The 15475-nt window shown below is 39.0% G+C and overlaps 1 protein-coding gene across 1 annotated transcript in view; it reads right to left on the bottom strand.

Moving 5' to 3' along the window:
- LOC113175935 (phospholipid-transporting ATPase FetA-like) overlaps window positions 1-15475 on the bottom strand; it is an 82993-nt gene that overhangs the window by 55343 nt on the left and 12175 nt on the right. Inside the window, exons 3-9 of the mRNA XM_077797349.1 lie at window positions 13511-13624; window positions 12616-12714; window positions 11071-11132; window positions 6221-6293; window positions 5787-5857; window positions 2982-3064; window positions 2004-2162 (exon numbers count right to left, since the gene is read on the bottom strand). Coding sequence (XP_077653475.1) covers window positions 2004-2162; window positions 2982-3064; window positions 5787-5857; window positions 6221-6293; window positions 11071-11132; window positions 12616-12714; window positions 13511-13624 — 661 coding nt within the window. The remainder of the gene's footprint in view (window positions 1-2003; window positions 2163-2981; window positions 3065-5786; window positions 5858-6220; window positions 6294-11070; window positions 11133-12615; window positions 12715-13510; window positions 13625-15475) is intronic.

Below are 15475 nucleotides of genomic sequence, written 5' to 3'. Positions count from 1 at the left end.
CCACTGCAAACACACTTAATCATGACAGGCTCATGACAGACATTCCCTCTGCGTGCTAAGCTCAAGGGTCAGGTCATAAGTCTCAAGCCTTAGGCTCTAAGTCCAGCAGATGGACACTCACTCAGACCATGGTGATCAGATCAGGAACCAAGGCAGGCTTCTCCTGGGGTGGAGCTGAGGCTGGCTGAGGAGGTGGTCATAGGGAAAAGTCCTTTTCTCACCAGAGTCAAGAGACTGCTGTAGAGTTTGAGAGCAGGGAGAGCAATGCAGAAGGGATCAGGCAGATGAGAAGAGTTGGGATGTCAGTCCAGGTCTTCATCAGGCTCTCAGGCTTGTGTGTATCAGTGTTGGCTGGCTGAATGTCTGTTCATCTGCTCCATCATTATACTAAATTTTGGGGCTTCTGACCACCCTTTCAATCCCTATCAGCTGCTATCATTCATCCTCAGGTTAAAGCATCTGGTCTAGTGGTCTCCACCCTGATTTTCTTGCCTTTCTCCCTTATCAGGGTGAGGACAACATGCCAGAGACTTCACTCTGAGTCTGTCAGGGTGGGGAGAAGTGACTTGTTTGTGTCTGAGGGCCATACTGGAGGGCTCCATGAGGCATGGCTGGTGAGACTGCAGGTTTCAATCTGGAGTTTTAAAATGGAGTTGCTTAGGCTTGGGCCTAAGGCCATCCTCACAAAAATGAATATTTTGTTAGTGAAAACTGTACTTTTAGTACAGTAAGGAAAATAAGTCTATTTTACATCTTTTGAGTTTGGGAACTAGCTTCTAAGCTACCATTTCAGGTATAAAACCAAGGAAAGACATTCCACCAGGGCCTCCCTGGACTCTAAGCTAAAAATATATATACATATATATATATATATTTTTTTTTTGTGGGAGGCCACCCCTCAGCTATTATAGATAGCATCTTCACTCAGCCTTGATCCAAGAAGGTTTTGATCTGGCATTGCCCTGGGGCTCCTCCCACTCTGCCCGATGCAGGTGATCACTGCCTTCCCTTGGCTAGGAAGTCTACTTTCTCATAGCTTTCTCCAGACTTTCTCTGCCTGATTTGGTGAAGAATATATTCTATGGAAAAGCGTTTTGTGTATCCCCCATATAAAAATAAACCAGACGTAGGGCTGGGGTTGTGGCTCAGCAGTAGAGTGCTCACCTAGCATGTGCAAGGCCCTGGGTTTGATCCTCAGCACCAATAAAAACAAATAAAGGTATTGTGTCCAACTACAACTAAAAAAAATAAATAAATTTTAAATAAATAAATAAACCAACCGTGGGCTCATGTTCTCTCTCTTGCTTATAAGGTCTCAAAGAGCTGCCTTGCCCCACTTTATAAAAAATTACTTCCATGTTGTGTGGTCTTTTTGCTGCCAGCCTTTCCACTGCCCAGGAGAGACATGGGGCGGGGAGTTTTAAAAAGAAAGTTAACTAACACAGTTGTCAATTATCACTGAGGACATATCACAGAGGCTTCCTTTACTTTCCTGAACCATAATATAATCCAAGAACATCTCTTGCTCTAAGTATTATGCACTGTGATTCTAACTGTGGTACCTTCTGATATGAACTTTTCATATTATACTTTTATTTTTCCATAATGAGCACTATCTCTATTATCTCCTCATGAGAGTAGTCCAAATGAATCTCTCCCCTTTCATATGCAAGTTCTCTTCCTTTCTCTCTATATATACCCTTCACTGTATCCACATTTGGTTGAAAAGACTCATGAATGCTCTGTGATCTTGAACACAAAGCCTTTCTCTAACAAAGGTGGAGCTGATATGTTGGAAGCTCACTGCCTGGAAAACATAAGTCACTTTGTTTTCTAAGAAATAAAAAAATTTTACATACACATATCTACCACTCTGTAGCTACCTATTTCTAAACCATAGAGTACTGATATACAGCTGATGTCATATCCATATCCTAAAAACTAACTATCCACAACAGATTCCAACAGGCTGAGAGTCTGGTTATGGCTTCAGGGAAACGTACCAGTATAAATGACCAGGCCAAAACACCAATCTGTATTCCTGATGATGCAGCCGCGGAGCAGCAGCTTGTCATGGTCCAGGGGGTAGCTTTTCCTCTTATAGGTCAGGATTCCTGTGAATTTATCTAACTTGTTATTGGGAGGATCACACTTCACTTCTCCTGCAGAAAAACGAAGGAGTGAAAGTTCTGGCTCTGTAATATTTAGGTTTTCCTAACAGGATGGAAGGAGACACAACAGAAAAGTAGAAAGAAAACTCATGACATTTTTTTCCTATTCTGTCTCAGCTGCTCCCTATTTCTTACCAGCTCCCTTCAGAAAAGCAAATAAAAGTTTCTGGACATCAAAGAAAAATAATTATGTATGTGACATGGATCATCCAGAGAGGAAAACTCACATAACTTATTATCATCAGTACTGCCAGATCAATTGATCTCTAAATGTGAAGAAATGAAAAAAAATACTTAAAGAAAACCTAGTATTTTTTTCAAAATGGAAATAATTTAACATCTTCCTGATTAGTACATATATCTTTTGTAAGTATTTATGCTATACTTAAAATGATAAGGTAAAATCTATCCATTGTTTAGAGAAAAGTGCTATTAACCTTTTGAAGAATATCTTTTCAAGTTTTTTTTCCCTATACATCAAACATTCATGTTTCCACAAATAGGTTTATGTTACATATACTATGCAGTCTTTCATAACATGCATTTTTTCTCCTACTAATATGGCATAACTATTTTTCTATGTCAATAAATATCAACTTGTGGGCTGGGGATGTGGTTTAGTGGTAGAGTACTTGCTGAGCATGCGTAAGGCCCTGGGTTCAATTCCCAGCAATGCAAAATAAACAAACATCAACTTGCATATTGTCTGTAATGAATTGAGTAGAATTCCCTGTATGGATGTGTTGTATTTTATTTAGCCAGTCCTCTCCTGATGAAAGTTTGGGTGGGTAAACCTATTTCCTAACTTACCATCAAAGACAGAAAGCAGCTCCAGATTATCTTCCAGGTCACCGGTACTGGTGATGGCCTGCTTCACTTTTAAGTTGGTTTCACTAAAGTAAAGGACACAGGATCACTAGACTATAGGATATAAACACAGAAGCAGCACAGGACCATTTTTCCAACTTCTTCAAAGGGTTTTGAAAAATAGATGTTGCCAACAGAGTTTGGGCTAAGGGTTTGAGCTGTTGGAGTCCCTTGCACTGTTCCCTACTCTTGTGGGCAGTATTGAGTGAGACAACTTTGCAAGGAAGCAGAGTGCTAGCCCACTCATTCCCCTCTCCCCCCAGCAACATGTCATCACTACTTAAACCAACCCAGGAGATCTAGCTGGCCAGATGATCTAGACAAGTGGAAGAGACATCACCAAGCAACTTGCTCCCTTCAAGAAAAAAGAGTGGATTTTGGTAGGAGCCTGCACAAACCTCTGAGGAAACATACTCCTGACCTCATAAGTATGTATAGGGCCCTACAAAGAAGTCCCAATTAACCATTTGCTGACACAGGAATTTAAAAAGACAGAAGCAAAAATAGAAGCCACATTTCAGAAAGTTTGTGGAGGGACAATGAGATAGTCACAAGAAAAAGAAAAAGCTGATAAACACAAATCTCCATAAGACAAGCTCTCTACAGATGGTCCCTATCCTCCTAGACTTTAGCTCTTGTACATTAGTGAATTTCTACTGCAAAAACTCACAGAACATGGCATTTTACTGGTAAATAATTACTTCCACATTCATTTTTTTTTCCCCCTGGAAACTTTGGAACTCTCTTCTGAAAATTTATAGTTCTATCTAGGGTATAAAAGGAGCTCAACAAGATAAGCACCAAAAAAAAAAAAAAAAATCCAATCAATAAATGGGCCAAGGACCTGAACAAACACTTCTCAGAAGAGGATAAACAATCAATCAACAAATATACGAAAAAATGCTCATCATCTCTAGCAATCAGAGAAATGCAAATTAAAACTACGCTAAGATACCATCTCACTCCAGTAAGAATGGCAGCCATTATGAAGACAAACAACAAGTGCTGGCAAAGATGCGGGGGGGAAAAAGGTACACTCATACACTGCTGGTGGGACTGAAAATTGGTGAAGCCAATTTGGAAAGCAATATGGAGATTCCTTGGAAAGCTGGGAATGGAACCTCCATTTGACCCAGCTATTCCTCTTCTCAGACTATACCCAAAGTACCTAAAAACAGCATACTACAGGGACACAGCTACATCAATGTTTATAGCAGCCCAATTCACAATAGCTACACTGTGGAGCCAACCTAGATGTCCTTCAGTGGGGGAATGGATAAAAAAATGTGGCATTTATACACAATGGAATATTACTCAGCAATAAAAAAGAATAAGATCATGGCATTTGCAGGGAAATGGATGGCATTAGAGAAGATTATGCTAAGTGAAGTTAGCCAATTCCTAAAAAACAAATGCTGAATGTCTTCTCTGATATAAGGGGGGTGACTCAAAATGGGGTTGGGAGGGAGAGCAAGGGAGGAAGATTACCTCTAGATAGGGAATAGGGGTGGAAGAGAAAGGAAGAAAGAAGGGGAATAGCATGGATGGTGAAAGGAGACCCTCATCATTATACAAAATACATGTATGAAGATGTGAATTTGGGTCAACATACCTTATATACAATCAGAGATATGATAAATTGTGGTATAAAGGTGTATTAGAATTGTAATGCAAAAATAATAATTAGAGAGCTCATGTATAATGGCATAATTTGGAGTGGACATACTTTATATACAGAGTTATGAAAAATGGTGTTGTAAATGGATAATTATCACTGTAATGCATTCCACTATTGTCATGTATGTAAGAAATAAAAAAAGAAATAAACAAATAAAATTTTAAAATATTTAAAAAAGAGAAAATGTATAGTTCTATTAACCTCTTTCCTGCTACTTAGCATTATGAAATACAGCTGTCCCTCAATATCTTCAGGGGATTGATTCCAGGATCCTCCAAAGATACTCAAATCCTCAAGTCCCTTATATAAAATGGCAGAATATTTGCATAACCTTGCACACACTCCATACTTAAAATAATCTCTAGATTGCTTATAATTCTTTTTTTTCTTTTTTGGCACTGATGATTGAACCCACAAGCACTTAACCATTGAACTACATCCCCAGTCCTTTCTAATATTTTTATTTTGAGATGGGTCTTACTAAATTGCTTAGGGCCTTGCTAAGTTGCTGAGGCTAACCTGGAACTTGCAATCTTCCTGCCTCAGTCTCCTCAATTGCTGGGATTACAGGAATGTGCCACTATGTCTGGCTAGATTGCTTATAATTCTTAATATAATGTAAATGCTATGTAAATACTTGTTAATTATTTAGCAAAAGAAGACAAGGAAAAAAGTCTGTACATGTTTAGTAAAGATGCAAATTTTTTTCAAATATTTTCCATCTCTGAGTGGTCAAAGCCACTGATACAGATCCTGTGGTTATGGAAGGCTGACTACTGTCAGAGATAATGTTTCCAGTTTAGAAATGGAGAACATGGAGTTTATTTGCCCAGATTCTGTACCCAGTGGGGGCTCAATCATTGCTGCCAAGAGCTTGGCCTTCATTTTAAGGATCCCAAGGATCTGGTTTCCTGTCTTTTCTCATTTGGATATTTCTAGGCTCTCTGGCTGATATACTACCACTTCCACCTTATAATAAGGTCATTTACCTGCATCATGCTCGCTCTCAGTGAGACGCCACTCAGAGCTGGCTAAATTGTCTTAATGGAATATCAGGGAGGAACACTTACCCATCCAGGTCTGCTGTTTCTATGTATGTCAGACTGTATGGCTCACTGCTGGAGAGTAATAGTAGATCTGCCTGTGATTAGAAAAGTCAGAGTAGCTAAGGAAAGCAGGAAGGCAGGCTTTTAACATTATGGTGTGACAAAAGCAGTCCCTCAGGAACAGACATCCCTAAGAATTTTATAGACACCTGGTTTACTTTCTATGTCTGGGACCCATCACTGCTACCACACAGCTCTCTCAAAGCTACTCATACTTTGTCTGTAGCTTTGGGGAAGGATGGACAGGAATAAGTTTCTTACTCTAGGAGTTGTTGATCTCTGATGCAAAGTGAGGCAGACGAAGGTCACCAAGAGCAATGGCAGCAAAAGGGATGTAAGGGTCCCAGGATCCCGCTCAAGCCAAAAAATAAAAAGCCACAGCCAGAATAGGTACTCACAGGGACAGCCTGGTCATTTTTTAGTTTTATTATATCTCCCACTTGGACATTCATCCATTTGTCCTCCTTCACCCTGCAAGATAATGATCTTTAAATGTCTGCTCTGTGAATTCTCCAAAGCTCTGTTTTAACAATCAAGAAACAAAACATAAAACAAGGCTGAGATGAAAGAAGACAGGACCAAACTGGTTTGTGGTGTATCCTCCCTGCTATCAAGAATGGGACCCATTTCTCTTGACTTCAGGTTATAAACATTTCTTAGAACCCCATACACAGACATGGGGTCTACATATCATGCATGTATATGTAGACATACATGCACATGATTATTTTATTTTTTTTTAAAGTAGTTTTTAGTTGTCAATGGACCTTTATTTTTATTTATATGCGGTGCTGAGAATCTAACCCAGGGCTCACACGTGCTAGGCAAGCACTCTACAACTGAGCTATACCCCAGCCCCACATGATTATTTTCTAAGTGAAACAGAATAGTAAAGAATTTAGAAGGAAAAATTAAAGTCTCCCTTATCCACAGACCTTAGTTAGACTCCCTAAAGGTAGCCACTATAATTGTTCTGTGTGTCTTTCTTTCTAGAAAATCTCAACTCTGGGCTGGGGATGTGGCTCAGGCGGTAGCGCGCTCGCCTGGCATGCGTGCGGCCCGGGTTCAATCCTCAGCACCACATACCAACAAAGATGTTGTGTCCGCCGAGAACTAAAAAATAAATATTAAAAAAAAAAGAAAGAAAGAAAATCTCAACTCAACTGGGCACAGTGGCACTTGCTTGTAATCCCAGTGGCTCAGGAGGCTGAGGCAGGAGGATTGCAAGTTCAAAACCAGGTTTATCAAGAGCGAGGCGCTAAGCAACTCAGTGAGACCCTGTCTCTAAATAAAATACAAAATAGGGCTGGGGATGTGGCTCCGTGGTTGAGTACCCCTTAGTTCAATCCTCAGTACCAAAAAAACCCCCAAAACCCTCAAGTCACAAAATTCCATACAATATATAATCTAAAAGTTATGCATTAAAGACATAGCTTTCTGCACTTTGCATTTTTCATTTAGTAATATATCTTGGAAAGTATTTATAGAAGTATTTATTTTGAATAGCTAAAATATATTCTATCATATGGCTATACAAATTTTATATTTTTAAGTATTTATTTCTTAGTTTTAAGTGGACACAATATCTTTATTTTATTTTTATGTGGTGCTGAGGATCAAACCCAGTGCCCCACGCATGCTAAACCACTGAGCCACAATCCCAGCCCTATACAAATTTTCTTTATGTTAAAATCATATTACCTTTGACTCTCAAAACCCCATTTTCCTGGCAGGTTCTACAATAATACTTCTTTTACTCCCTCATTTTTTGTGCTTCAATTTCCCCAACTGCATAGAATTTGTAAGTCCTGCCTTTCTGACAAAGGATAAGGAGAAGATATATATGTGTGTGTGTGTGTGTGTGTGTGTGTGTGTGTGTGTGTGTGTGTATCCACAAACATTTGGAAACTTTAACTACCCCCTTAAATAATTCTATTATACCAAGTGCCCAAAGATTTGAGAAACAGAGGCCACATCTAGAAATCATTCCACAGTTCATCTCTGTAGACAGTCTTGTCACCTGTAGGCCATGACATACATCAGCACTTTGCCAGACACACAAAGCCATAGTTCCCATAGGTATACTTTTCTAAGAAAATCTTCTCTTTGAGAAGGGCCAAATTTCTTATATGTAATAAAATCCTTTAATATAAATTTCACCTTCATTTAGAGAATTTTCTGATACCACTGACGTGTAGTAGCTATAAGCCTTGGAGAAAGACAGCTGGGACTTGCTTTATTTTGTCTTGATTTGACATTTACTTTTGTGGGTTCTCTAGCATTCTATCTGCCATGGTTTTCACCAATGAAACACAAGCAGAAAGCAGGGATATAACTTTCTACTTTTCCTGGAAATTTAAAAATATGTTTACAGATAATAAAAGTGTGTGTTTATAAAATAAATTATTTTTTTGTGAGACTGGGGATTGAACCCAGGGATCCTCTATCACTGAGCCACATCCCAGCCCTTTTAAGAATTGTGTACTTTGAAACAGGGTCTTGAATTTATGATCTTCCTGCCTCATCCCCCCACTTCACTGGGATTACAGGTTTGTGCCAATGCACCTGGATAAAGGCTTATATTTTATTACATAAGGAGCTGTCAAACTAGTACCAATTTGTTCTTGGACATTATAATAACCATACATCTTAGATCTGGGAGAGTGGATAAATTCCTTACTGATTTAAAATATTCAAATCAGTAAGGAATTTATGTACTGATGCCATAAGTACATTTTTATTTCCAGGCTTTGCATTTTAACTTATAGTTTAGGAAGAATGGCCAGAGAGCTAGAGAAGGCGATGCTCTGACTTCAGGGGAGACCATTCACTTACACTCTCTGTTTTACATGAATGATACCTGTGGAGTTCTGAAACACACTGATACTTTCCAACAAATACTTAAAGTCAACACTCTCAAAAGCAAGGCTTTTTGGTTTTTTTTGTTTTTGTTTTCCCTTTAGGGGTGTGGCTGGCAGTGACACCTTCCCTGTCCCCTGTCCCATGCCTCAAGCCTCTCAGGCCCAGTCCTTCTCCTGCTCACTCTCAAAGCAAGGCTTTTCTTGCCATAAAGTAAGGATCCAGAAAAAAGAGAGAATTAAATCTAGAACTGGGAGAGTGTACTGAAGCTGTTTTGGTCTGGGGTGAGGAAGGGGATTTCTAGTTTTAACTATCTAGTAACCTAAGTTTTAATTTATCCTACAACATGGACAAGTGGTGAACTCTTATGATCTTAAGAGGTAGTCATTTGGAACTATAGACCCCTCATAGGGCTGGGACTGTAGCTCAGTGGCAGAGCGCTTGCCTCACACGTGTGAGGCACTGGGTTCGAGCCTCAGCATCACATAAAAATAAACAAATAAATTAAAGGCATGCTATCCATCTACAACTACAAAAAAAAAAAAAAAAAGAAAAAGAAAAAGAATCCTCATGAAGTCAGAACCCTTAAGGACAGCAGCATTAGTGAAAGGGTGGCCTAAAAAGTAAACTGACCACAGGCAAGACAGTCTGCCTACCTTAATATGGAAGGTTGGGGTCAGTGAGTGGAGGACTCTCCCCTGAGAATCTGAATCCTCATGTGACATGGGGTTCATTCACCCTTATACTTTTTCCAAATTAGGTCCTGGCAGATGAAACCACTGAGTCATCTGACAGAAGCAAACATAAAACCCTTCTAGAATGATAACTCAATTTACTTTTGTCAACAAAATTATTGATAACTGAAAAATGACAAAAATCTCAACTTGCTAAATAGAGAAGCTTTTGCAGTAGCAGCAATGCTCAGACTCATATTCTAGAAAAAGAAAGCTGCTTTGAAAGCTGGACAGCTTCAACAATGAGCCTCACCTCTGTGTATAAAATTCATCAGATTCTCGTTGGATACAGAGTTTAACCAGGGCCTTGCTAATTAACTTCTGCCCTAAAATAACTCCATGACAAATTTACCTCCAATAATCTTATAAAATCCAAGGGCTCAAGCTACAGTGTTCATTTGACTAAATTCATTTGGTCAGCAACTCCCTTGGCTAGTTACGAATGCACTTCAGTTTTGCTTTCTTTCTTTCTTTCTTTCTTTCTTTCTTCTTTCTTTTTTATTTCTATTTTTCTTCTTAATTACAACACGTCCTTTTTGGTGTCTTTTTTTTTTTTTTGTACCAAGATTGAACTCAGGGGCACTCTACCACTGACCACATCCCCAGCCCTATTTTGTATTTTATTTAGAATCAGGGTCTCACTGAGTTACTTCGTGCCTTGCTTTTGCTGAGGCTGGCTTTGAACTTGCAATCCTCCTGCCTTAGCCTCATGAGCCACTGGGATTACAGGCAAGTGCCACCATGCCTGGCCATTTTTGGTGTCTTATGGGAGATTTCAACAGTTCTAAATACTCAAGGAAACAATCTAGTGTAAGTAAGAATCAGAAGACAAAATAAACAATAGGATGAGATGCCTAGAACACCAGATGACAGAATTACATGATAAAAATTACAGATACAAGTGAGCTGTAAGGCCACCATGAGAAAGGCTGAACCTCAACCTTGACTTCCTTCAGGTTTTCACTTTATTTGCAGTTGTGCTTCTGCTCATGCTGGCCATTCTTCTTTTCACACAATCCCTTTTATTGAATTCTTCCCATTCTTCAAGGTCTGGTACAGATATCACCTCCTCCAGAAAGTCTTCTTTGATTTCTTTTGCCAGCTATGATTATTATAGCAATTTGTTATACCTCTTATGATATCTTCATATTTTGCCTTACATAGGAACATGTTTGTCTCCTTTCAGTCTTGCCAACACTTTAGGTGCCTAAGACCAAACACCAGAGCAATGGTGTTGACACAAATACTTCTTTAGACTGTTAATAGGAAAGATAACCTGACCAAATCCAGTAATGTTATAAACTCAAATGTCTTCTTTCTAACCATGACACTGATAATAATCACTTGTATATTTAATATCATGTTATAACATATGAATTGCTTTAATATAAATTATTTTTCCTTCATCTTCTAAGTGAAAAATATTATTTACACTTTAAAGAGAAGAAAAATGAGTCCCAGAGACATTCGAAGTAAGGTGGCAAGTTAAGGGCATACTCAATGACATCTAGAAACAAATTCCTTTTGTGCCAATCTGAGGTTCTTTTCACTGTCCTGAACTACCTTTCCCAAGTACCCAGGACATCACACTTTAATAAGGCTGACCCTCTCTTGGGACTGGTCCTACCTAAATTGGCTTCCTTAAAAAAACGTACCTGCCATCTGCCAGCAGCAGAACAGAACAGTTGTTAACTTGATTGTCACTTTGGTGCCTTTTCTAAAACCACACAAGAAGATGTTCAGGAAACATATATAGAACTGCATGTAAAATTTTAACATTTTGAAATATTACCCAATATATATATATATACCCTCCTTTGTAATTTCCCTTTCTTCTATTCCAAAGCCCTTTCTACCACTAAAATCAGGCTAAGAACCTGATGCCACGTGTAAGCTGAGAAGGAAGGTCAGAAAAATTACCTGGGAAGAAGAAAGACAAAGGCCAAAGCCTGGGGTAACTATATCAAAAGGCACAGAGGACAGAGTATACAGAGTACACAGAGTGACAGGCAGAACTAGAGAGTCCCATATGCCTTGGCAGATGCAGGAAAAAGGAGTGTATTGCTAAGCATACTCCCATCCCTACCCCAACTGTGGTCGACATACAGAAACTTCTACAGCAGATGGAATGAAGAAGGAAGCTGATATTCAAAGTCCAAATAGCAGGAGAACAAATTTAGGCTATATCCCAGTGCCAGGACTGAAAAAAGGGCAGGACTGTGCAGGGGGCAGAGAGAATCCTGAATTTGTTACAATTCATAATTGTCCAAATATTTATCCTAAAGAGGTGGTTCTAAACCAGAAGTAGCTGGATTACCCCGAATCAACAACTTTTGTTTTGTTTTGTTTTTCCTGGAAAGAGTGGGGTGGGATTTATGAGTGGTTATGAATTTAAATGAGTCCAATTATAGAGAAATAGTTACATTTTTGCACATCTAAGTTGTGACTAAAATTTAAACCATCAAATGTGCTAAGCTTGGATTTTACAATTAAAAAGTTGGAGAAACAGGCTTTCAAGCTTTGGTCTGAAAACCTAGATAGGCAAAATCAGGATTCTCTTGGGGAAATTGCAAGGATCGACATCCTGAATCCCCCTAACAGGTGTGGGGCTGGGTTTTCCCCCTAGAAGCATCAGCTGCTCTCACCAGTTGTTAACTTGATTAAGGAAAGGAGCTGTGTCTGAGGCTTTCTAAACTAGAGGGCTCCTAGTTGTGCGTGAATAGAACTGAAAGCTGGAAAGGAAATAGGGAGAATTGGAGAGAAGGGAAATGTGGAGGAGGAGAAGAACGAGGAAAAACAGGAACAAGGAGGAGCAGAGTACTGGGAGGAAGGAAAAGAGAATATAAAATGGGAGAAGGGGGCACAGAGGGAGAAGGATGAATGTGAAACCAGAGAAAGCTAAAAGTGGGTTGAAGGAAGAGTGAGGGAGTGGCAGAGCCAAAGGAAGGAGACCTGGAGGAGGGCTCAAAATGATGGCAGCCCGAAGGCAGAGAAAGGCCTTGCATTGTCCCTTTCTGCCTGTGAAAAGAGAACCAGCCTTAGGCGGATGGGAATTACATATCCTTCTGAGATACATAAAGAAACAAAGAAGGGAAACATCTTTTTCCATTCAGTGCATCTTGGCTTGAGATACTTCTGGGAAGTTTTATTGCCCACAGCCTGTCGAGCTACAGTGAAGAAAGCCCAGGAAGCCACTTCACCAAGTCGTCGATGGCATCCTTCACTCCTGTTATGGACAGCACCACCACCAGAGGTACCACAGTGGTGTACCATGCCAAGGAGGAGATCTGGGGAATCAACTGAGAGAAGGAAAAGGAGAATCTTGGGTCAGAAAACTTAAAGGACAATATATTTTTCCCCAATTCCCTACCTTCACCAACATTTTCACTCCCTAAATTCATAATAAATCCAACTATCCTGTTGCTTTCACTGTTTTAGTTTTCCTGTAACCCTCAGGATATAAGTAAACATTTCCCAAGGGAGGATAAGGAAGGAAAGACTGTCAGTAGCTACCAATCTGTTCTGAGCTTCACAACCTTTGTCCTGATGGAAAAAGGCCAGTTCTTTTCTGATAACAAAGGATACTGGAGTAAGAGTGGGTGTGGGGAACCATACACTCTCCCACACCTCTTCCACACAAGGAGACCTCAGATGATCTGTCTTCTGCTCTAATTTGGCCTACCCTATGCTGCTTTCCTTGTGCTCGCAGTCTTATATTCTAAATAATCCTCCTTCCTCAGACTCCTACACATCAACTTCCTGTTGTGGAGTCTAGGATGAGAAAGAGGAATAGTATTGCAGTTGGTGTTGGGATGGAGAGTCTGTGGCCACCTATGGTCTAGGTGAACTGGGGCCATGCAGTCGTGAGGAACCCCCATTCCTTGGAATTTGGTGACCTTGTCTCCCTCCTGCAGAGGGTTGATTCACATTGGCTAATCCTAACCTTAGCTATTCTAGGGGACTAGCTTGAGTTACCAGCTGTTCATTTGCCTCTGTCTAAAGAGAGAAGATATCCCTCAGTTTAGGGACTGATTATACAACCTGACCCCAGAAAAGTTTATGAAACACCATGGAAAAGGGCCCATGAGGCAATACCTGTAGAATTAGCAATACCAGGAAATAGGCATTTGCAAGTCTCTGGAACTGTTCAAATAGGTTCAGGGGCAGGAAGTTCAAAATAGTATATTTTGAGGTCTTGATGGCATTGTTCTATGAGTAAAAACCAAAAACAACAACAACAACAAAAATCATGCACAATTAGAGAGACAAATGACAGCTTAAAACTGGGTTAATCTATTTGTTCATTCAATATTCAGCACTTATTTATTCACTATTAAATATTCAGCATATATATTATCTATGTGCCAACTTGGGGGCAGGAACCATGAATACAGAGGTAAATGAAACAAGTCCTTTTCAGCTGCACAATATTTATTCTGCATATTTACCATAGTTTATTTAAACAGTTCCTTGTACATGGACATTGTATTGTTTTCAATCTTTTATAATCACATGGAGCACAGTTTCTTGGAGAAACAGAAGCCACATTTTCACAATGCTATGACCAGCATGTAAGGTGAATTTTATTATGCCCTTTTTACATATAAAAGAACTAAAGGTCAGAATGACTTGTTTTAGTAAGGAAGCAGAACTGCATTGAAACTCAGGTCTGTATGATACCAAAACTTACTTTTATTGTATCCTACTGCTTCTTATGTAAGTCTGGGCAATAGAGAGAGGGAAAATCCTGCTCCATTGCACCACATTGAACATTATTATCAAGAACCACTCTCAGAAATCATAAACTAACATCCCACATAAACTACAAACACACACACACATATATAGTGTTATACACATGCATTAAATAACATGTATAAAACCATTGCTTATACTTATAAAAGATTGAAAGTGTTTAAATAAACAGTGGTAAATTTGTGGAAGAATTCTAAGCAGGTGAAAAAAGAAGCTGTTATAAGATAACTATATTTATATGGGTTTGTCTCTGTTTCTTCTATTCTGTTCCATTGGTCTTCATGTCTATTTTTGTGCCAATACCATGCTGTTTTTGTTATTATAGCTTTGTAGCATAATTTAAAGTCTGGTATTGTGATGCCTCCTGCTTTCCTTTTCTTGCTAAGGATTGATTTGGCTATTCTGGGCCTTTTATTTTCCAAATGAATTTCATGAATGCTCTATATTTCTATGAAGAATGTCACTGGAATTTTCACCTCTTTTGTTAGATTGATTCTGTATTTTTTCTTTTTAGGCTTTTGTGAATGGGATAGTTTTCTTAATTTTTCTTTCAGCTGATCCATCACTGGTATATAGGAACACAATTAATTCATGGGTGTTAGTTTTATATACTTTATTTTGCTGAATTTGTTTATGAGTTCTAGAAGGCTTCTTGTGGAGTTTTTTGGGTATTCTAAATATAGAATCATGTTATTGGTAAACAGGGATAGTTCTTTTCCTATTTGAGTCCCTTTAATTGTTTTCTTTTGTCTAATTGCTCTGGCTAGAGTTTCAAGGACTATGTTGAGTAGAAGTGCTGAAAGAAGGCATCCCTGTCTTGTTCCAGTTTTTAAGGGGAATGCTTTCAATTTTTTTTTCATTTAGAATGATGTTGGTTCTGGCTTTAACATATATAGCTTTTACAATGTTGAGGTATGCTCCTACTATCCCTAGTTTTTCTAGTGTTTTGAGCATGAATGAATGCTGAATTTTGTCAAATCCTTTTCTACATCTATTGAGATAATCATGTGATTCTTATCTTTATGTTTATTGATGTGATGAATTATGTTTATTGATTTCCATATGTTGAACTAACTTTGCATCCCTTGGATGAACCCTATTTGATCATGGTACACTATCTTTTTAATATGCTTACAGTTATCTCATCCTAGACAAAGGCATCATAAACATACACTGGAGGAAAGATAGCCTCTTCAATAGATGGTGCTGGGACAACATCATGTAGCAGAATGAAATTCAACCCCTATCTCTCACCCGGCACAAAACTCAACTTAAAGTGGATCAAGGTCCTAGGAATTAGACCCA

This window comes from Urocitellus parryii, chromosome 4, assembly GCF_045843805.1.
Source record: "Urocitellus parryii isolate mUroPar1 chromosome 4, mUroPar1.hap1, whole genome shotgun sequence".
Lineage (NCBI taxonomy): Eukaryota > Metazoa > Chordata > Mammalia > Rodentia > Sciuridae > Urocitellus > Urocitellus parryii.
Note: the sequence above shows the minus strand (reverse complement) of the source record. Positions and strands in the feature narration are given on the sequence as shown.